Raw genomic sequence first — 24,198 nt, 5'->3', positions numbered from 1 at the left:
GTGGATTTCCTCAACCAAGCACACCCGATGATCCTTGAGGATTCTGGTGATAATGGAGCCTAACCTGAGGGTTCCAGTACTTCTTTGAAACCCACCGATTATAAAGACAGGCATGTTGATCGGCTTATAGGTCAGCATGTGCCAGATGAAGCACTGCTCAAAGTTTGACGCTGAGCTGGTGGCGTTGATCTTCGGGAAGAGAAAGTTGGTCAGTATATAATGGGCCATCTTCTGATGTTGACCCATGGAGGTACTCGAAATTTCCCCTATATGACCAGGAGGTTTACAGAACTCAGCGGGATACTCAATCTTATCTTGGTCACCTGATTTTCTGAGTTGAGCTCCTTCGTTTTTCAGTTTGAGCAGTGAGGCAAGGTAAGCAGGGTTGATGAAGATATCCTTCCCTCGAACCTTGGTGACCATGTAGTCCCGGTTATCATCAGCGGCTCTTAGGTTAGCGTAGACTTCCTTCACTAACTCAGGATAGGTAGCTTCTCGAACTAAGAACAGCTCGGTCCAGCCGTTCTTTGAGATCCACTCACAGAAGGGTTGCTCAGCTTCCACAAATCCCTTTGAAAACCATTGAGAGTGGTCAACCTTATACCCCCTTACACTTTCGTAGACTAGAGAGTAGGTGCGTTCCACGGGTTTCTTTGCCTTGTCCTGCTTTTGCTTCCCTTTCGAGGAGGTGGCTTGGTCAGCCTTGGTTTTCTTCCTCGGTGTAGTGACCTTTGAGTGGTCACGCTGACTAGTTTCTTGAGACTTGGTGGGAGTCTCACTATGTTCCTGCTGAGCAAGAGATTGAGGGTTTTCATCGGAGCGGTTATCGTCGTTCTAACAGCCTCCGGAGAGATTCTGAGAATCCGACATGATTTTCAGAGAAATTTGAGAAGTTTTTAGGAATTTTGGAGAGAAGAGGATTTGAATACCAGAAATTTCTAAGCGTAAAGAGGTAAGAGTGGGAATTCGTCCACTATTTATAGAGGTGTGGAGTTGATCCTAAGCGTTGAGGTGGCCGTTTGACCTCGAGATACTCAATCGACAAAGATTCTGGCATTTATGACACATTCGGCTCATGTATATTCTAATTATTGTTCTTACATCATCCTAGGTGGCTATTTAATTCGCGTGTTTTGCATTAAATTTTGCAACGGATCTTTACCTAGTGTTAAGGATTCCAAACGTTTAATGTTCTGAGTAGTTGGTTCAACGCAAGGGAATTATTTGTGTGCTTAGTAACTCAGTCTTGAGATAATCGCTCAGCGTGTACATCTACTAAGTATGTAATAGACATAGATTTAGCATAAATCACTCAGCATGGTAGTCAACTCAGCATGCATATATCACATATTATACTTAGAATTTATTGAAGAGGATTAAACATACCAATGGCTTCTCTAAGTATGTTGAATTGCTCACGAGTCAGTGGCTTTGTGAAGATATCAGCAAGCTGCTCATCCGTTGGGACATAGGTCAGCTTGATCTCTCCCTTGAGTACACGATCTCTGATGAAGTGGTGTCTTATGCTGACGTGCTTCATCTTGCTGTGCTGGATTGGGTTCTTTGATAGGTCAATGGCACTCTTGTTGTCACATTTGACTTCAATTGTTTTAGTCTTAACGCCATAATCTTCTAGTTGTTGCTTAATCCATAGGACTTGAGCAACACAGCTTCCAGCAGCAATGTACTCAGCTTCAGTGGTTGACAGGGCTACTGACGCCTGCTTCTTACTGAACCAGGACACAAGACAGCTTCCAAGGAAGTGACATCCTCCTGAGGTGCTTTTTTGTTCAAGTTTGTCTCGTCCATAGTCAGCGTCAGTGTATCCAATAAGTGTGAAATCATGAGTATTGGGATACCATAAACCTGCATCCACTGAGTCTTGCAAGCATCTAAGGATTCTTTGTACAGCTATGTAATGAGATTCCTTAGGGTTAGATTGATATCTAGCACAATAACATACTGAGAACTGAATGCCCGGCCTACTAGCTGTTAAGTAGAGTAGAGAGTCAATCATACCTCGGTACAATCTGTTGTCTACTGACTTACCATTTTCGTCAGCGCAGAGGACAGTATCAGTGCCCATAGGGGTAGATATTGACTTGCAGTTCTCAAGTTCATACTTCTTCAATATCTCCTTAGCATACTTAGTTTGACTGATGAAGATGCCATTTTTCCCTTGTTTGATTTGAAGTCCAAGGAAGAAGTTGAGTTCTCCCATCATTGACATTTCAAACTCAGTCTGCATCTGCTTACTAAATTCCTTGCACATGGACTCATTAGTGGCACCAAAAATAATGTCATCAACATATATCTGAGCCAGTAGGGTATCTTTACCCTTCCTCTTAATGAATAAGGTTGTATCAGCTTTACCTCTGACATAATTTCTAGTCAGCAGGAAACTGGTCAGCCTCTCATACCAAGCACGTGGTGCTTGCTTGAGACCATACAGAGCCTTTTTGAGTTTATAAATGAGGTTTGGGAACTTAGGATCCTCAAACCCTGGAGGTTGATTAACATAGACTTCCTCGTTTATAACTCCATTAAGGAATGCACTCTTAACATCCATTTGAAACAATTTAAAGTTCATATAACTTGCATATGCACATAAAATTCTTATAGCCTCTAGCCTTGCCATTGGGGCAAAGGTCTCACCGTAGTCAATACCTTCTTGCTGACTGTAGCCCTGAGCTACAAGTCTTTCTTTGTTCCTGACCACGTTCCCTTGTTCATTCAGCTTGTTGCGGAAGACCCATCTTGTTCCTATGGTCTTCTGGCTTCTTGGTTTTGGCACTAAGTCACATACTTCATTTCTTCTGAACTGATCAAGTTCTTCTTGCATTGCATTCATCCAGAACTCATCGTACTCAGCTTCAGCGAAGTTCTTTGGTTCGTGAACTGAGACGAATGCTACGTTGCTGAGGTATCTCCTGAGTTGATTTCTTGTCATCAGGGTGTTTTCAGCAGCATCAAGAATGGCACTTTCTGAGTGTCCTCTTGGTATTCTGATCTCTTTTGGAAGAGTGATGTCTTGAGCTGGTTGTGTTTCAACAATCTCTGCAGGTATAGATTGGTCAGTGAAAACAATTTGAGTTTCGCTTTTACCTTTGGTCAGCCCTTGAGGTAGTGACTCAGCGGCTGTTTCTTGGTCAGCGGGTGCTGAGTATGGATCATCCTCTGTCAGCTTCTTATCTTTTCTTGCAGGGTTAGTTTCATCGAACTCAACGTGTACTGACTCTTCTAGTACCTGAGTTCGTTTATTGAAAACTCTATATGCTTTGCTGTTTGTTGAGTAGCCTAAAAAGATAGATTCATCAGCTTTTGAATCAAACTTAGCAAGGCTGTCTTTGGTATTTAGAATAAAACATTTACAACCAAAGGCACGAAAGTATCCAATGTTGGGCTTTCGTCCTTTCCAAAGTTCGTAGGGAGTCTTCTTTAATATGGGTCTGACTAGAGCCCTATTAAGTATGTAGCACGCTGTGTTGACAACTTCTCCCCAAAAGTACTTTGGAAGCCTATGCTCACTCAGCATTGTCCTGGCTATTTCAACCAAGGTTCTGTTTTTCCTTTCAACAACCCCATTCTGTTGAGGCATTCTAGGAGCAGAAAAATTATGGTCAATGTCGTTGGCTTCACAGAATTCAACAAACTGTTGGTTTTTGAATTCTCCACCATTATCACTTCGGATGTGAGCTAACTTAAGGTCTTTATCATTTTCAAGTTTTCTTACTAAACTTGAAAACGTCTCAAAGGTTTCATCCTTGCTACTCAGCAAGATGATCCAAGTGTACCGAGAAAAGTCATCTACAATGACTAAGGAAAATCTTCTACCACCCAAGCTCAGCGGCTGGACTGGACCGAAGAGATCCAAGTGTAGCAACTCTAATGGACGCTTAGTTGAGACAATGTTTTTACTATAAAAAGATTGTTTGGTTTGTTTTCCAGCTTAACAAGCGTTGCATAATTGATCTTTTTCGAACTTAAGTTCTGGCAGTCCCTCAACTAATTGCTTTCTTGCTAATTTGGCCAGGAGGTCCATGCTTACATGACCAAGTCTCATGTGCCATAGCCAGGAATTTTCTTCCTTTGACACTAAGCATACAGTTTTTGAAAATTTCTTTTCTAAATTCAGCATAAAGACATTATCAATACGAGTGGCAGTTAAAATCAACTCATTTGTTTTACCCTCGAATATTTTACATCCAGTGTCATCAAATATAACTTTTCTCCCATTATCACATAGCTGAGCTACGCTGAGTAAGTTATATTTGAGTCCACTGACTAGGGAGACTGACTCAATAGTAGGATTACCACCAACGGTTCCTGGCCCTACTATCTTACCCTTTTTGTTGTCTCCGAAACTTACACTTCCACCTCGTTTATGCACAAATGTGATGAACTGAGTTTCATCACCAGTCATATGCCTCGAGCATGCGCTATCAATGTACCACATCTTTGACTTCTCAGCACACCTCAGGCTTACCTGCAATATAGCTAGTTATCTTTAGGTACCCAAGTCTTTTTGGGTCCTTGTTTGTTAGGCTCAGCAGGTAAAGCATCATATTTAATCTTATGACGACACACTTGGACAGTGTGTCCACTTTTCCCATAGAAGTCACAGCTGACCTTCCATTTAGGATATCTCACTGACTGGTCAGCACCCCAGTGCTGAGCATGCCGGCACACCTTTGTGGTGTGTCCTTTCTTCCCACAGAAGTCACACTGGACATTCCTCTGAGGATTCCATCTCTGCTGACTAGTACTTCGGTACTGAGTGTTCAGAGGAATATTTCTTTTATTCGGAACCTTGAGTTGGTTCTGAATAGTTGTGACGTCCTTTTTGAGTTTCTTAGAATCTGATTGGACCTCAGAGACAAACTTTTGCATAATTTCTACGTTGCTATGCAAAGTTGAGTTGTCTTGGAGAAGATATCGAAGGTCACTCAGTTTGACCTCCTCAATCTCGTCACATCGCCTGCTGAGTGATCTAACCTTCTTGTTACACTTTTTGATAAGTGTGTAGAGGTCACTCAGGGCATTTATCATTTCATTTCTGAGCAGGGGTAGTGATATTACCTCAGTTGAGTGTGCCTCATCGTCAGATGCAATGGAGGGGTCAGCATGCTCATAAACACAAGGCTCAGCAAGCTCATCTGCCATGAAGCAGATCTTTGCTGACTCAGTGGCATCATCTCCTGATGATGATGACTCATCACTATCACTCCAGGTTGCCATCATTGCCTTCTTGTTGTTCTTCTTTTCCTTCCTTAAGGTAGGACAGCTTGATTTGATATGGCCAGTTTGATGACATTCAAAGCATGTGATTGGCTTTGAGCTGTCCTTCTTGTACTTGCTGTCGCTGGACTCAGCTTTGTACTTGTCAAACTTATTGTAAGGCTTCTTTGAATACTTGTCATTCTCTCTGAACAGCCTTTTCATTTTTCTAGTGAACATGGCCATCTCTTCATCGTCTGTTGAGCTCCCATCAGTGGAGTCAGCTTTCATGACAAGAGACTTTTGCTTCTTGTCCTCAGACTTCTCCTTCACCTCAAAGTTCTTCATTGAGATCTCATGGGTCAACAGCGAGCCAATGAGTTCATCATACTTGTAGGTGGTTAAGTCTTGAGCTTCCTCAACAGTAGTTTTCTTGGCTTGCCAGCTTTTAGGAACACTCCTCGGTATCTTCTTGACTTGCTCTTCCTCAGTAAAGATCTTGCCAAGTCTCTTGAGCTCGTTGATTATGTTTGTGAATCTTGAGTTCATGTCAGAGATTCCTTCATCATCATTCATTTCAAAAAGCTCGTACAACCTCATGTGCTGGTTCACCTTGGACTCCTTAACTTTGTTGGTTCCTTCGTAGGTGACCTCCAGTTTCTTCCAGATCTCCTGCGCTGACTCACAACCTGAAATCTTGTTGTACTCTGTAGCATCTAACGCACAGTGAAGCATGTTTATAGCCGAAGCATGATTTTGTAGCTTCTTGAGATCATCTTCTGTCCACTTAGTCTCAGCTTTAACAACCGTTTGGCCGTCAATAGTTTCAACAGGAACAAATGGGCCTTGGACTATAGAAAGCCATGCACTCATATTTGTTGCCTGAATGAAATTTTTCATTCTGTTCTTCCAAAAGGTATAGTTAGACCCGAAGAACAGAGGAGGCCGTGTAATGGACAGTCCCTCAGGTAAAATCTGAGTTGTCTGATTTCCTGGGAGGAAACGAATGTTGTTCTCAACCATTGTGGGGATCATCTCAAGATAGTTATATCTTGCTCAGTGAGCTTTTAAGCTCTGATACCACTTGTTGGTCCCTTATAACGTGACAAGGTTAGTTCCAAGGGGGGGGGGGATAGGAACTATTTAAAATTTTGCCCGTTAAGGCTGACTTCTTTTCTTAAGAAAAGGTTTACACAGCGGCGCTAAGTAGTTTTAAGACACAAGCTTAGTCAACTTGTGACTAAGTCTGTTTCTTTCCTTGAGTCAGGAGATAGCACTTAGAGTCTATTCCTGAACTCAGCTTCTTAGTGCACTCAACTCAACGTGAGTTCGTTACTTAGTCAATTTTATAGCAAGCAATATATAAAGGAGTTTAAGGGTTAGAAATATGTTACTCAGCAGACATATCCTGGTTCGGCCTCTCCGCCTACGTCCAGTCCCCGGAACGCGTTCCGAGCTTTTTGAATTCTCTACTGAGCTCTTTAAAGGTAGAACACGAAACCTTTTACAATAGAAGCTGAGTATACAAGAGTACCTTCCTCTATACCTCTACTCACTCCTATAACTACCGCTGAGTACTATAACTGAGTACTCAGCCTCTCCTTTCTATTCTTCTAGAAATGATAAAGTGTTTGTCCTAAACAACAATTGCTAAGACACTTTAGATGATTTAAATCACTCTAGACTTTTACACAATGATTGGAAATTGGTGTAAGATTTTGCTTTGCTTTTCTCACAGAACTTCAAGTATGAATTTGGTCAGCGTTTCGACTAATTGAAGATCTGCATCAAATGAAGCAATTGAGAGGCCTTTATATAGTGACACTTCAAGCACCGGTAATTTCGAATTTCGAAATAACCGTTAGAGGCAAACGGCTTCCTGTCGTTGTCACTCAGGATGTGCTCAGTGTCGTTGGCCAATGAGATTCTTGCATCTTCTGTCTACGGCAGTGCTCAACAGCTTTTCGTCAGATAAACAGAATGTTTCGGCATTTACGGCAAAGTCTTCTAGACAGCTTCCTGTGCCTTCTGAACTTTACCCAAAGTAGAAATACTTTGTCTAGAAGTTGGTTCTGTTCTGCTGCTGACCTGACTGCATTATCGCTTAACTCAGCAGCTTCCTCTTGAAGCTTTTGTTAGAAGGCTTCTCGATCCTTCTTCATGCTGAGTCATCGTTTCACTTGATACGACTGCGTTTTATCTTCTTGGGCCGTGAGGTCTTGATGTGTTGACTTGGGCTTGACTTTCACTTATGGGCCTTTAGACATTTTATCTTAATGTCTTATAAATCAATAAACTCAACATTGAATAAACACATTAGTGTGAGTAAATCAAAGCATTTAAATTTAATGTGTTAGAATATTTTTTATCATTTACTTAAATAATTTTGTCAAATCAAAATCATGTAGAAAGGTGTTTCAATACTTCTAAGATTTAATCGAGTGAAATTAAGACATGCCTTTAATGACTTAGTTCAATTCTAGATCTTCCAAGATCTAATTTAGATGAGCCTAGGTCAGCATTTAGAAGATGGTCAATACTTGGAACATATAGTTGTTACTCAGTGCTGCACATAGGTATCAGAGTTATCATATGGGTATTAGAGTTATGTGTGCTGAGTATATTTTACTTGTATTTTTATTTTGTTCACAAGATTTACTTTGTTCAATGATTAGTTGAGTATGACAGATCAGCATATAAGCATAATAAGTAAGCATCGCATATAGATAAGTCAGTTTGGATAAAAAGATGCTTTATATAGATAGTCAGCATAACAACTTAGAACATGCCAGATATATAAAGTTACAAGTCTGAGACTATTTCTAATCTATCTCTTTATGTTGACTTGAACTTGGTGGGATTTGCCTTTGCCCTTGACAGTTCTTTGTTGCTGACTTGGATTACTTGGGTCAGCAAAAGTTGAACCAGGCTTCTGCTGAGTTATCACCCCCTGTTGAGTTCCAGCAGCTTGCCTTTCTTTCTCCCCCGTTTTGCCAGCATCGGGATTGGGAGGAGGAGGATAGAATGTCCTCTGTTGAACAGCACGAGACAGTTTTGATGAGTACATTTGGAGTTGACTCGTACTTTCTCGAATACCGTTGAAGACTTCCATGCCATCAGACATAGTGGAAGCAGGGATCTTAATGTTGGCACTGAGCATACTTAAGAGATACTCTTGAGATTTCCCGATCTAAGTTATAGATTCTGTCATTTTGGCATATGATTGATGATACATCCTGAGCAGGGCAGTGTCATATTGTTGATGTTGAACATTGGTGTGCCGAACCTGCTTAAGGGTAGATTGAGTGCATTGCAGAATCTCATTTGTCTTCACTAGGTCAGTGTCCATTTCTTGTTTATTCAGGTTGAGTAGGCGAATGGCTTCACCAATCTGTTCGATGGAACACTGGGAGGAGGAGGAGATAAGCTCACGAGCTCCGGTCAGCTCAGAGGTCAGTTGGGAAAAATGTTGAGTAACCTCAGTAGAGGTTGCATAAGTTGAGTTCGCAATTGTTAAGGCATTGAGTTGACCATAGATAGCGTTCATATGATTCACCATCATCAGCTAGAGTTCTTCCAGCTTCACTATAGACTCTTGCTTGGGCTGTTGAGAAGTAAAAGATGTCATGACACTCATCAAGTCTTTGAGACTTTTGATTTTAGTGAGAAGCTGAGTGACAGACGAGATTTGTGTTGGCTTAACATGAACAGACACAGCAACATCGGCCTGAGTTTGATGAATGTCCTGAAGTAGTACTTGAGCTGAGTCGATAATCTTCCTGCCAGACTCAGAAGCATTTAAGTAAGCATAGGATTCATCAGTTTGTGGTTCAGAAGCCGGAAACTTGTCAGCACCGGATGGAGGAGGTGTTTGATGCTAAGAAGTAGAGGTTCCAGCTTGGTCAACAGCTGCACTTTTAGCCTGGTCAGTAGAAGGCACTGACTGGTTGTCATTCTGCGTTAAAGGAGTAGGAAGAGGTGGATCAGCAGAATTATGGACCTGCTCAGTATCAGTCGGAAGTTAAGGAGATTTTGAAGGTTGAGGTAATTCAGAACTGACTTGAGCAGGAATTTCCTTTGCTAACTCTTTGTCTTGAGCAGCAGGAACGTCGAGCACTTGCTCGGCAGAAACAGGAACTTGAGGAGCTTTGGGATCGGCTTGTTCCTTAGCGTGAGAAACAGAGGCTTGTTTTTCCTTTAGTTGGTCCGGAGTGGGCTCAGTGACAGTTGAGAAGAATTGAAACTGAAGTTTGGTGAGGTCAGTGATTGGATCCCTCAGTGGAGACTCATCTAAGAGGTCAATGAATTTTGGTTTCAGAGCCTTACGCTTGAGTCGTTTGCCTGTGCTGTCCTTATTTGTTTGAGGAGAGGAATCAGCAGCAATGGAGTCAAGGGACTCAGAGGCTGAGTTAGGACCAAGGTCGGCATCAAGGCCTTCCACAACATTGTCCTTCAATGGTTGCTCAGCTTGGTTCTCAGTTTGCTCAGCAGCAACATTCACACTTGGCTCAGCAGATCCTGTCTTGTCAGCTTGAGGCTGACCTCCAATATCACCCAGTTCTTTATCCTGGTCAGTAGGAGTCTTCTCAAGATCAATTTCTTGACTCCGCACAAAGTGTGATTCAGGAGTAACCACGAAGTCAAGCAGGTTAGCTTCTATCGGCGTCAACTTAGAGTTTTTCTTCCTCTTCAGAGGCATTTCAGGTGTTTCCTCACTTTCTTCCTCAGGCTCAACTTGCCTTTTCTTAGACTCCCCTTGAGCTTGCTCAGTGGCTTTCTTGGCACTAGAAACAATCTGAATCTTTTTCGACGCTGTGTTAATATCTCTTGCAGATTGGTCAGCCTTCCGCTTCTTATCTTGCCTCGTACGGTCAGTGGGCTCTTTTTCTTCAACTACTATCTTCCCTTTCTTGGTCAGCGCATCAGCTTCAACCATATTATCCCCTTCTTCATGTTCTTCTTCAATAGCTGCCCCCTTTCCTTTCTTGGACTTAATGGGTTAGTTATAGGCTAAGCCGAACAGTAGTGCCGCTGTGATTTCTGTGCCCCAAATTTCAACGACTGTGCTCATCTGGTGGTCCTGAAGAATTTTTGTAATGAGGGAGCCCATCCTGAGTTTCCCGGTACTTCGTTGGAATGCACCGATAAGAAAGAAGAGCATGTTGAGTGGGATATAATTCAGTATGTTCCAGATAAAGCACTGCTCAAAGTTAGACGCTGATGAGGAGGAGTTGACCTTGGAGAATATGAAGTTAGTCAGGATGTAATGAGCCATTTTCTGAGGCTGGCCCATGCAAGTGCTGGCTATTTCCCCTTTATGGTCCTTTGGTTTGCAGAACTCAACAGGGTAGTCAATTTTCGAGTAATCATTCATGGTCCTGAGTTCTGAACCCTTGGCCGTCAGCTTTAATAGTTTAGCGAGATAGGACGGAGTGATGGTGATGTTTTTGTCTTTGACCTTGGTCACTAAGTGGTCAGCATTGTCCTCGTCAACTCTGAGATTTGCGTAAAATTCTCTTACCAACTGTGGAAAGGTGTTACCGGGGAGAGAGAAGAGTTCGGTCCAGCCGTTTTTGGAGATCCAATCACAAAAAGGTTTCTCAGCCGTTACAAAGCTTGGGGAGAACCAACGGCAATGAAGTACCTCACAATTCTTTACGTTGTTGTATACAGGAATGAATATCTTCTCCTTAGGTTGCTTGTTCTTCTTCTCCTTCTTCTTTTTTGAAGGTGTTGCTTGGTCAGCTTTAGGGTTTTTGCTAGGAGTGGTAGCCTTAGATTTGTCATGCTGACCATGTCTTTGAGACTCAGTTGAAGTCTCTTCATAGTCCTGCTGAGCAGGGGAAGGAGGATTTTCATCGGAGCGATTTTCGTCGTAATCGGCACCGGAGATGTTCTGAGAGTTGTTAGACATGATTTTTTGAGAGATTTTGAAAGGATTTGGGATTTAAGAGAGAGAGTGAGAGAGATTGAATGCCAAAGATTTCAGATGTAAAGAGGGATTAGTGGGAATTCGTCCACTATTTATAGAGGTGCCGAGTTGATCTGATAGGTCGGAATGGCGGTTTGACATCGAGATGATCAATTGACAGTTATCCCTGGCATTTATGACACATTCGGTGCATGTGTTTTCTAATTATTGTGTGTTAAGCCCAAAATATACCTAAAATATCATTAATATTTACATCAGTTTTGCAATGAATTCGTGCTGTTTATATCTATTTAGAATACTTTTACGTTCGAATATGTTTCTTTCATGCAAGGTACCTAAATATTTGGTAAAATCCAAATAGGAACGAAAAGAGGTTAAAAACGAAGGAAAAACCCTAAGTTAGGAGCCAAAAGATGAAGAAATCAGCACACCGATACAAAGAAGACGAGAACGAAGTCAGAAACGGAAGAAAAATTCATATTCTCGGTTGAGAATCCAAATTCTCGGTAGAGAATTTTGGGGCCGCGACCGAGAATCCCAAATTCTCGATCGCGACACGCGTCGTCCAGCTCTCCCTCCCTTTCGTTCGAAGGCTGAAATTTCACTTCCCCATTCTCGGCCGAGAATTAATTATTCTCGGTAAGATCAGCAGCCTTTGCAAGCACAACAAACACATGTTTAAAATCCAAGAAACGCGTTCGTTCGGGTGGATAGAAACGTCTCTTCGCAGCGGACACGACCCTCCACAACGAACACGACACTTCAATCACGACTCTTAAACATCTATAAATAAAGTATTGATTTGAGAGTTGAAAAATGATGAGAGAGTTAGATTTTAAGATTAGTGCAAGAGTTATGCAAAAACTCTGACTCAGAAATGAGTCAGAGATTAGAAGTTCATTTCTATAAAAACAATATGATGTACACACATTGTTTATTCAATAATAACAAATTCAGTAACGTTTAGACATTGTTCCAATTTAGTTTTCATTTTGGTAGTAGACAGACCCCGTCTCTATTACAAAGATTCAACGAGAAGATTGAGTAGAGGATCCGCCCCTGAGCATGACAAACTCTAACGAAACCCAAGGAAAGGATTGACAACCCGTTCACTTGCAAGTCGTCGAATGTTTCCATGCTCCATATTCTCTGTAAACTTGTATCAATTTATATTTCATCTAATAAAGTTCGTTCTATTCGATAAATTTTTATGCATCACTTTGGTAAAGGATCCGAAGTGGATTGATGCTGGTGTTTTCATTAAAACGTAGTTTAATTCAAAATCTTTATAAGAAAACTTTGTTGAACAACTTAGACAAATTTCTATCTCGAAAGAGTTTTAATTTGGTTAAGGTAGCGATCTAACCCGACCGTAGGAGGATTGACTACAGTTCAAAGCCTAAAAATTAGAGGTTCCGTCATTTATTTCATCGTCATAATTTATACAAAGTTTAAAGTTGTTTTCTTTGCTTAATTCAAACGAATATATTTGTTTACTTTTCTAAAATTTTTTAAACTTTGTATAAATTATGACGATGAAATAAATGACGGAACCTCTAATTTTTAGGCTTTGAACTGTAGTCAATCCTCCTACGGTCGGGTTAGATCGCTACCTTAACCAAATTAAAACTCTTTCGAGATAGAAATTTGTCTAAGTTGTTCAACAAAGTTTCCTTGTAAAGATTTATTTGCTAATAATGTATAAATTTTAACAGACAAAAACCAGAACAATGAATTTGAATTCTTATTGCAGGAACACATATCTACAAAAATCAACGAGAACATATATACTAGAAAAATTAAAAACGATCCTATATACAAAAACAAGCAAATGAAAATTAAACAAATCAAATTATTAATCACTTATTCATATTAAATCTGAAACATTGAAACTTATGCAGATTAATGAAATGACATACAGATTCATTTTAACATTATAAACAAATTCATGGTGAAGGTGATACTGTTCCATATGAACATATATATAGATTCATTCATTCAAAAAAAATTGCATAGTTAACATGTACTAATCAAAAATAACCAAAGAATCAAAGTTGATATGTTATCAAAATTGAAAAACATATGTACAGAACAAAACTTAGAATTATCATATAAAATGAATGTTCATGGACTTGTTCAAAAGTTATGAATGATTATATCGTATTAGTATGTAAAATATATGAAAAGTCAGATGTTCAGAAACATTTCTGAAATGAATACAGATTCAAAATAATTACAGATTCATGTTAAAAGTTATACTGTTTCATTTAAACTTAGATTTGGATGTACTCGTATAACCTGTATGGTTAACGTATTTTAAGCAAAAAGAATCAAGAATCAAACTTGATAGTTTTATTAAAATGAGAAGAACACATATACATAAGAACACAAAGAACATACATATATAAAAATGAAAACAAACCTATGTACAAACTATACACAAGATACAGTTTTATTATATCTTCGTTCTTCATTATGTGTGTAAATGGGAAATGGTGCACTGTAGCATTCTGATATATCAGGACGCTTACTGCGTACAACAGTAATCTTCATGGAAGATTTATGCTTGGAAATCATTGTGCTTACGTCATCCTAGGTGGTCACTTAATGCGCGTGCTAGCATTTATTGTTTTACTGGCTTTACTCAGTATCTGGAATACTAAACGTTTTTTACTTTCTGAGTACTCGGTTTTACGTAGAAGGAATATTCGTATGCTTAGTAACTCAGCTTATGATAATTACTCAGTATGTATGTCTACTCAGCATAAGGTGATTTTATGTAGTTCATATTAGCTCAACATGCGATAGTTACTAAGTTAGCACAAATCACTCAGCATGATAATCACTCAACATAGAATTTTATTAAAGAGGATTAGACATACTGATAGCTTCCCTAAGTATGTTAAATTGCTCACGAGCCAAAGGCTTCGTGAAGATATCCACAAGCTGTTCATCGGTTGGTATGTAGGTCAGCTTGATCTCACCCTTGAGTACATGGTCTCTAATGAAGTGATGTCGAATGCTGACATGCTTCATCCTGCTATGTTGGATTGGATTTTTGGATAAGTCAATGGCACTCTTGTTGTCGCATTTGACTTCAATAGTTTCAGTTTGTACTCCATAATCTTCCAGCTGTTGCTTGATCCATAGGACCTGGGCCACACAGCTTCCAGCAGCAATATACTCAGCTTAAGTTGTTGACAGGGCCACTGACGATTGTTTCTTGCTGAACCAAGATACTAGACAGCTTCCAAAGAAGTGACATCCTCCTGAAGTACTCTTACGCTCTAGCTTATCTCGTCCATATTCAGCGTCAGTGTATCTAATGAGTATGAAGTCATTTGTATTTGGATACCATAAACCTGCATTAACTGAGTTCTGCAAATATCTAAAAATTCTTTTTACAGCTACATAGTGAGATTCTCTAGGGTCAGCTTGATATCTTGCGCAATAACATACTGAGTACTGAATATCAGGCCTACTAGCAGTTAGATAAAGTAGAGAGCCAATCATACCTCGATATAACTTACTATCTACTGACTTACCTTTCTCGTCAGCGCAAAGCATAGTGTCAGTACCCATTGAGGTAGATATGGGCTTACATTCTTCCATATCGAATTTCTTCAATATTTCTTTGGCATACTTAGACTGACTAATGAAGATGTCGTTCTTCCCTTGCTTAATTTGAAGTCCAAGGAAGAAGTTGAGTTCTCCCATCATTGACATCTCGAACTCAGGTTGCATCTGTTTACAAAATTCTTTGCACATTGATTCATTAGTAGCACCAAAGATTATATCATCTACATAAATTTGTGCCAGTAGGGTATCTTTACCCTTTTTCTTAATGAACAAGGTTGTGTCAGCTTTACCTCTGACATAGTTCCTGGTCAGCAGGAAACTGGTCAACCTTTCGTACCAAGCACGTGGTGCTTGTTTTAGGCCGTACAGGGCCTTTTTCAGTTTATAAACGTGGTTTGGAAATTTTGAATCTTCAAACCCTGGAGGCTAACTAACATATACCTCTTCGTTTATAAATCCATTAAGAAATGCACTCTTGGCATCCATTTGATATAGTTTGAAATTCATGAAACTAGCATATGCACATAATATTCGTATAGCCTCTAACCTAGCAACTGGAGCAAAGGTCTCACCGTAGTTAATGCCTTCTTGCTGACTATAGCCTTGAGCTATAAGTCGGGCTTTGTTCCTGACTACATTGCCTTGCTCGTCTAGCTTATTTCTAAAGACCTACTTAGTTCCTATAGTCTTTTGATTCTTAGGTTTTGGTACTAAATCCCATACCTCATTTCTCTTGAATTGATCAAGCTCTTCTTGCATAGCATTGATCCAGAATTCGTCGTGCTCAGCTTCGGTAAAATTCTTTGGTTTATGGACTGAGACGAACACAACATTGCTAAGATATCTCCTGAGTTGATTTCTTATCATCAGGTTGTTCTCAGCAGCATCAAGAATAGACTTCTCTAAATGTCCTCTTGGAATTTTGATCTCTTTGGGTAGTGTTGAGTTGTCAGGAGCAGGTGTTTCAACAATCTCTGTAGTTTTAGATTGGTCAGCAAAGATAATTTTGGGTTAGCTTTTACCTGTGGTCAGTCCGTGAGGTAATGACTCAGCAGCTCCATTTTGGTCAGCGGAAGCTGAGCCTGGGTCATCTTCGGCAGACTGACTTGATTTACCTGCAGGGTCAGTTTCATCAAACTCGATATGGACAGACTCTTCTACGACTTGAGTTCGTTTATTGAATACCCTATATGCTTTACTGTTAGTTGAGTACCCTAGAAAGATCGCTTCGTCAGCTTTAGAATCAAATTTGGCAAGGTTGTCTTTCGTATTGAGTATAAAACATTTACAACCAAAAGCGCGAAAGTATCCAATGTTGGGCTTTCATCCTTTCCAAAGTTCATAAGGGGTTTTCTTAAGGATATGTCTAACTAAAGCCCTATTGAGTATATAGCATGCTGTGTTGACAGCTTCAACCCAGAAATACTTTGGAAGCCTATTCTCACTCAGCATTGTCCTAGCTATTTCAACTAATGTTCTGTTCTTCCTCTCAACTATCCCATTTTGTTGAGGAGTTCCAGGAGCAGAAAAGTTGTGGTCAATGCCGCTGACTTCACAGAATTCATCAAACTGTTGGTTTTTGAATTCTCCACCATTATCACTACGGATGTGAGTTAGTTTTAAATCTTTGTCATTTTCAAGTTTTTTTTATCAGTGTGGAGAACGTCTCAAAAGCTTCATCCTTGCTACTCAGCAAGATGATCCAAGTGTACCGAGAGAAATCGTCTACAATGACTAAGGAAAATTTCTTACTACCCAAGCTGAGTGGCTGGACAGGTCCGAAAAGATCCAAGTGTAGTAATTCCATTGGACGCTTGGTTGAGACAATATTTTTACTTTGAAAATACTTTTTGGTTTGTTTACCTTGCTAACAAGCATTGCATAATTGATCTTTCTCAAATCTGAGTTTGGGCAAACCTTCAACTAATTGCTTTCTTGCTAATTTGGCAAGGAGGTCCATGCTTACATGACCAAGTCTCCTATGCCATAGCCAGGAATTATCTTCCTTTGACACTAAGCATATGTTTTTCGAAAAATTCTTTTCTAAATTTAACATGTACACATTGTCAACACGAGGGGCAGTTAAAATCAAATCGTTTGTTTTTCCCTCGAGTATCCGACACTCAGTGGCATCAAATACAACCTTTCTACTGCTTTCACACAGCTGAGCCACGCTCAATTGGTTATATTTGAGACCCCTGACTAAGGAGACTGACTCAATAGTAGGGTTTCCTCCGATAGTACCTGCACCTACTATCTTACCCTTTTTGTTGTCTCCGAAGCTTACATTTCCACCTCGTTTACGCTCAAGTGTGATGAATTGAGTTTCATCACCAGTCATATGCCTCGAGCATGCGCTGTCAATATACCAAAGCTTTGACTTCTCCGCGCACCTCAGGCTCACCTGCATTTTAAACTATTCATCTTTAGGTACCCAATTCTTTTTGGGTCCTCGTTGGTTAGCATAAACAGGTGATGCATCATATTTTATTTTGTGACGGCATACATTTATGGTGTGGCCATCTTTACCACAGAAGTCACAAAAGGTTACCCTTTGAGGGTATTTCCTCTTTTGGTCAGCATGATGGTGCTGAGCATACCAACACACTTTTATAGTATGTACTCTTTTTTCGCAACAGTCACACTGACTGTTCTGCTGAGTGTACTGTTGATGCTGACCAGTACCTTGATACTCAGCATTGGGATAAAACCTTTTCTTAGCCGATGTGCTCAGCTGGTTCTGTATAGTTGTGATGTCCTTTCTCAGCTTCTTAGAGTCTGATTGGAATTCCGAGACAAAACCATGCATGATTTTCAGATTTTCATCTTGCCTGGTGTTGTCTTGGAGGAGATGTCGGAGGTCACTTAGTTTGACCTCTTCAATCTCATCACATCGCCTGCGGAGTGCCTTTATTTTCTTGTTACACTTTTTAGTCAGTGTATATAGATCACTCAAGGCGTTAACCATTTCATTTCTAAGCAAGAGAAGAGATGTTACCTCATTGGAGTGTTCCTCTTGGTCAGATTCATCTGAGAGGTCAGCTTGCTCAGATCGGCATTGGTCAGCAGATTCATCAGCCATAAAACATATGTTTGCTGACTCCGTGGCATCAGCTTCTGATGAGGTTAACTGATCGCTGTCACTCCATGTTGCCACCATTGCTTTTCTGCTGCCTTTCTTTTCTTTCTTCAGAGTGGGATAGCTTGATTTAATATGCCCAGTTTGATGACATTCAAAACATGTGACAGGCTTCGAGCTGTCCTTTTTGTATCTGCTGTCACTAGGCTCAGCTTTGTATTTGTCGCTTCTTCTGAAGGGCCTTTTGCTGTTCTTGTCGTTCTTTCTAAACAGCTTCTTCATCTTTCTCGTAAATATGGTCATCTCCTCATCATCTGATGAGTCAGCTTCTGATGAGTCAGCTTCTGTTGAGTCAGCTTTCATGACAAGTGATTTTTGCTTCTTGTCTTCTGACTTTTCTTTAGCTTCAAAAATTTTCATGGAGATCTCGTGGGTCAGCAGAGATCCTATGAGCTCATCATCAGACTTGTATGTGGTCAGGTCCTGAGCTTCTTCCACAACTATCTTTTTAGCTTGCCAGCTCTTGGGTAGACTTCTCAAGATTTTCTTCACCTGCTCTTCTTCTGTGAAGTTCTTGCCGAGTCTTTTTAGCTCATTTATGATGTTGGTGAATCTAGCGTTCATTTCAGAGATGTCTTCATTGTCATTCATTTCGAACAGCTCGTATAGTCTCATGTGTTGATTCACCTTTGATTCATTGACCTTGTTGGTACCTTCATAGGTCACTTCCAGCTTCTTCCATATTTCCTGTGCTGACTCACAACCTAAAATTTTGTTGTACTCTGCATCATCTAACGCACAGTGAAGCATATTGATAGCCGAAGCATTATTTTGTAGTTTTCTAAGGTCATCCTCTGACCACTCAGTTTCACTCTTAACAACTTTCTCGTTGTCTACCGTTTTGTAAGGCACATATGGGCCTTGAACTATTGCAAGCCACGCACTCATGTTTGTAGCCTGAATAAAGTTTTTCATCCTATTCTTCCAAAATGTATAATTTGATCCGAAGAACAAGGGAGGCCGACTAATAGATAATCCATCAGGGAGTATCTGTGTTGTTTGATTTCCAGGAAGGAAACGAGTGCTGTTCTCAGCCATTTATAGGGATCAGCTCAAGATAGTTTTATCTTTGAGTAGTGAGCTACTGCGCTCTGATACCACTTGTTGGTCCCATGTAATTAGTTCCAAGGGGGGGTTAGGAACTAATGTAACTTTTTCGCTTAATTATGCTGACTTAATTTAATTCTTTAAATTACTTTACTCAGTTTTGGTCAGCAAGGCCGAGCCAGATGCAAGACAGCTTTAGTCAGAGGCTGACTAGAACTGTTTCACTTGTGAGTTAGGAATTAACACTTAAGCTCAGCTTCCAACTCAGCACTCTGATTACTCAGTGTCAGCTTATACGATTTATATCCTAAGTAATTTAAGCAAACAACACATACATATATATATATATATATATATATATATATATATATATATATATATATATTGAGAGAAAGAGTTAGAAATTACTTAGCAGACTTATCCTGGTTCGGCTTCACCGCCTACATCCAGTCCCTAGAATCCTTCCAGGCTTTTTCAATCCAATACTGAGCTCTTTAAAGGTAGAGCACAAACCGTTTTACAAGCAATTGAGTATGCAAGAGTACCATCCTCTATTCGTCTACTCAACTCCTACTGAGCGCTATAACCAAACACTCAGATTCTTTCTACCGCTGAGTACTAAAACCGAGTACTCAACACTACTCTCTCAATCTTTACAGTTGATACAAATTTGCTCTTTCTAGATGAAGAACACTTTAGATGAATACAAATTCAATCTAGACTTTTACATAGAAATAGGATTTGGGTGTAAGTATTTGCTTTTTCTTGTTGGTATGTGCTTGTATGTATGCTTTTCTCTTTTGTTTTTCGGCAAAGGATCCAAGAGATGAACTTGTCCTTTTATAGTGAATTCTGAGGCTTCAATCATTTGAATTCGGATGTATCCATTGAATTCAAACGGTCTTCTTGCGTCATTCACTGGTCAGCATACAATCTTGCAGGCCAATCCTGTCGTCTGAATTTAGCAGGCATCAGGCTTGTCTTCTTCCGCCAGGTTTCATCTTCTAGCGCCAGTTTCGTCTTTTAGCCAAGCGTCATTTGACCCATGCCTCTCGAAACTATCTCCTTGCATAATTCCAAAGCTTCTGTATTGGCGCAGACTCATGTCGGATCTTGTCTTTTAGTAAACGGATCATTCGCGCTGTCCAGATGAACACTCAGCTTGACTTTATTGACGTTGCCTTTGTTCTTTATTTATGTCGCAGACTGAGTACCATTCTACTCAGCGTCTTCGGGCAGCTTCGTCTTCAAGCATTTGTTCTGAAGAAGACTTTTCTTCTATAATGTTGAGTTACACTTCTACTCAGCTTGTGCTATGTCTCATGCTGACTTCATCATGTCTTACTTAATATTTCTGTTCTCATTTATAATTATATTCAACATTGAACAAACTTATTAGTATAATTAAATCAAAGCATATAAATTTAATTGTCTTAATCATGGGATTAACTTAAATAATTTTGTCAAATCAAAATCGTGTGAAAAGGTGTTTCAACATCAATCAAGAGAGCCATCCATTGGTGGTGCAAGGTACATGTTAACCTTTATTGATGATTATTCTAGAAAAAAATTGGTATTTTTTACAAATAAGAATGATGTGCTTGAAATATTCAAACTATGGAACACTATGAGAAACAAATTGTCAGATAAACAAAATGTCTTAAGACTGACACTAGTCTTGAATTTATTTCTCAAGAATCAAATCAATTTTGTGAGAATGCGGGAATAATCAGGCACCACACATGCACTTGCCACTCATAACAAAATGGTGTTGTTAAACACGTGATATGACAATCATCGAGAGAGCGTGGTGTATTCTATCTAATGTTGGTTTAGAGAATATGTCTTAGGCTACAATTGTTGATACGACTTGATATCTTATGAATCGATCCCCACATGCATCCTATGGCATGAATACACCGGAAGTTGTATGGTGTGGAAAATCTTGTGATTATTCTAATTTAAAAGTCCTTCATTGTCCAACATACATGCATGTCAATGATGCCCATAAATTAAAACATAAAGTAAGGAAATGCATATTTACTAGCCATGGTTCTGGGGTTAAGGGCTATAGAATTTGATGTCGTATTTTAAAGAAGATTGTAATAAGTTAGGATGTAAAATTTGATGAGTCAGTTATGATACACCGAAATAGGAAGGTTTTGATTCTAGCGATACAGGTCATTGTGAAAGAACTGATGAATCAGTTGAGTTAGAGGGGTCTCCCTCACCTCGTGAAACGTCACCCAACACACCAGAATTTAGGGAACTTGATACTAATGAGTCGAGTCACTTGGGATCTGGGTCTCTGGTGCAACAAATATTTGTATCTATTTCTAAGAACATACCGAGAAGATAGATATATCCACCAGTAAGGTGAAGTTAGTGGCGATCCAAGTTCTTATAATAAGGCTATCGAGTTAATTGATTATGACAAATGGTTATGGCTATGGAAGAATAAATTGAATCCTTTCATTGGAATGGCATATGTGGAATCTAGATCTGGCACCCAAGTCGAGAAGATAGTTGGCTACAAATAAGTGTATAAGAAGAAAAATGTATTCTTTATATAGAGTAGACACGCCACAAGGCAAGGTTTGTGGGTTGTTCATTGAAGTTAATAGAGTTGATTTCCATGAAATTTTTTCATGTGTAATAAAGCACATAATAATTTGTGCTTTATTGGCTCTTGTTGCTATGAATGACTTGGAGTTGGAGAAATTTGATGTCAATACAAATTTCTTGCATTGAGAGTTGGAGGACCAAATATCTGCAATAATAGAAGGGGTTTGCTATTTAAAGAAAGGAATATTATGTATTCTTATTGAAAAAGTATCTGGCTAAAGAAGTTGATGAGGTAATGGTACAAGAGGTTTGATTCTTTCATGTTGTTATATGGTTGCTCAAGATCACCTTATAATAGTTGTATTAATCTAAGGAATGTTGGAGATTCCTTCATCTATTTGTTCTTACATGTTGAAGATATGCTCATAGCTTGTAAAGATAAATATGAAATTTGTATGCTTAAAAAATCCGGGTGATTTGGAAATGAAAGACTTAGTTGGAGCCAAGATAATTTTGGGAATGAAAATTGTCAAGGACAAGCACCTGGTAAGTTATATCTTGACCAAAAAATGTATATTGAGAAATTCCTTGAAATATTTAGCATGAGGAATGCAGAATTCATGTCCACTTCATTGACATCTCATTTTAAGCTCTCTTATTCGATGTCACCATAATCTGAAGAAGAATAAGAAAAGTACATGGTGTGTGTCCCTTATTGTAATGGGATTAGTAGCATGATGCATGTTATGGTGTGTATTCATCTTTGTCTGGCTCAAGTTGTTAGTGTGGTAAGCCTATATATATATATATATAAATCGTGTCAAAATATCACTAGAAAGAGATGAAGTCGAGTATACTCTTAGTGTATTTGAGGACTATGCATCCCCTTTTTTTATTATTATTAGTTGAATGTATTACGATAGAAATTGTGGAAATAGAAAGAGAGATTGGGTTACCAGAATAGAGTGAATCTCTTGTAAAAGAGGCAGCAAAAGATCAACCAGAGTTCCCATGTCCGCAATAAGTTTGTCATTCTCTTCATCTTTAGGCTTAAGGAGAGTAATGAAGGTTTTTCTATCAGGAATTAATTTCAGACCCACCTGCAAACACCAACCATCTTTTAGCTACTTCTTTCTATATATATAAAAGATATAGTAAAAGTAGTAAATAATGAAATACTCTAAAAGCAGCGGAAGAAATCCATCCATGCCATGACTTCAAACTAATATTATAAGAATCTTCCACAATTTGCTCCATTTCCTGATCAGGATCTTTCACTAATCTTTTTAATAAAGCAACTGTGAAGTCCAATGACCTGAGAATACCATAATATTATGTGTTGAGAAAAAGACAGAATAGTGGTGTAATAACCAATAAAGGGACTTTCATTTGAATGTTACCTGGTGAGCCAAACAAAACAATGGCTTTACTAGAGCTGTTACCCTTTCTTTCAATTCCTTGATCCGCCTCTTTCTTCACTATCTCAACAATGTTTGAATACACTACAGGATCACTATCACATTGCTTATGTAACCTCTGTTCACAAACAAACAATCTAATATTACCAACAAATTACACAAATGACCTTATATACTCCTCCAAAATAATCAACATCAAGAGGGTATTTATGTCATCATTTTATTCAAACTCAATAATATACAATGATAATTCTTAATATTTATACCTCTACATTCTGGTTGATGTCTTGTCTTAAAACAGCCATGGTTGGGCCAATCTTATCTTCATAAAAACAAATATAAACCCAGAAATTCAAGTTCATACATCCTGAATCAGAAAATAAAAATATATACATAAAAAGATGAACTAACCAAGAACTTGAATGACCAAATTGCAGATATATAAAAATTGCCTTGTGGGTATATAATGAGCTTCATCAGCACCATTCTTTTTCAGTTGGATCATCAAAGGCACTTCTTCAATTGCTGATTTTATCTCTGAACTTCTATCCATTTCCCTTGTTCTCTTCATCTCCAACCTTACTCCTTCTTTCTCACTCTCTCTGTATATATTAATCAAAATAATAATTTATATATATATTAGAGATCTATTAGGGATACTAAGAGAGGAAATGACCTAATTTATCCAATAAACTTGCAGGTCAATTTTATACTTTAAGAAGTTCTATCAAGTGCATATATACTAAAATTTCCCAAGCTAATTGGGTAAAAATATAATATGTCTGGTACTGAACACAATTTAAGTTTACAATTTCAAATTTTCATATTACATCAGATAATTATTATATTCATATTTGTTCCATGTAAGACATATCCACCCAATAACTTTATATTAAAAGTTTCTTAATCTAACTTAAAATTAAATTATTATTATAAATAATAAAAATTCACATATTAAAGTATTGTTATAAATAAGAAAAATGTAACAACATATATTTATAAACTAATCCACTTACCATAAAAAGCGTTTGCAAGCACGTAATTTTGTTTTACAAAAATCAATCCACTTACCATAAAAAAAAACCAATCTACTCTAATTTAAAAGCTAATATTATATTGTAATACTACTAAGGATGTATAAATTTCATATAATAAGGGCGTGAAAATTGAATAATTAAAACTAATATTGTAAATATAAATAAAATATTAAATGTAATTAAATTATATAGAATTATTTTATATCTCGGGTCGGGCCAGACTAGACTTGGGGTTTGAAATAAATCTCAAACCCAATCCATTTT

General features: G+C 38.7%; 1 protein-coding gene across 1 annotated transcript; it reads right to left on the bottom strand.

Moving 5' to 3' along the window:
- Positions 1-21,642: 21,642 nt before the first annotated feature.
- Positions 21,643-23,468, bottom strand: LOC136236064 (glycolipid transfer protein 3). Its single transcript, XM_066026173.1, is given in 7 exon segments — positions 21,643-21,684; positions 22,436-22,579; positions 22,659-22,794; positions 22,880-22,896; positions 22,899-23,015; positions 23,164-23,219; positions 23,309-23,468. Coding segments are annotated over 7 exon segments (672 nt in total).
- Between the last annotated feature and the right edge of the window lie 730 nt (positions 23,469-24,198).

This window comes from Euphorbia lathyris, chromosome 7, assembly GCF_963576675.1.
Source record: "Euphorbia lathyris chromosome 7, ddEupLath1.1, whole genome shotgun sequence".
Classification (NCBI taxonomy): Eukaryota; Viridiplantae; Streptophyta; class Magnoliopsida; order Malpighiales; family Euphorbiaceae; genus Euphorbia; species Euphorbia lathyris.
The sequence above is the reverse complement of the archived record's forward strand: the minus strand, read 5'-3'. Positions and strand labels throughout refer to the sequence as shown.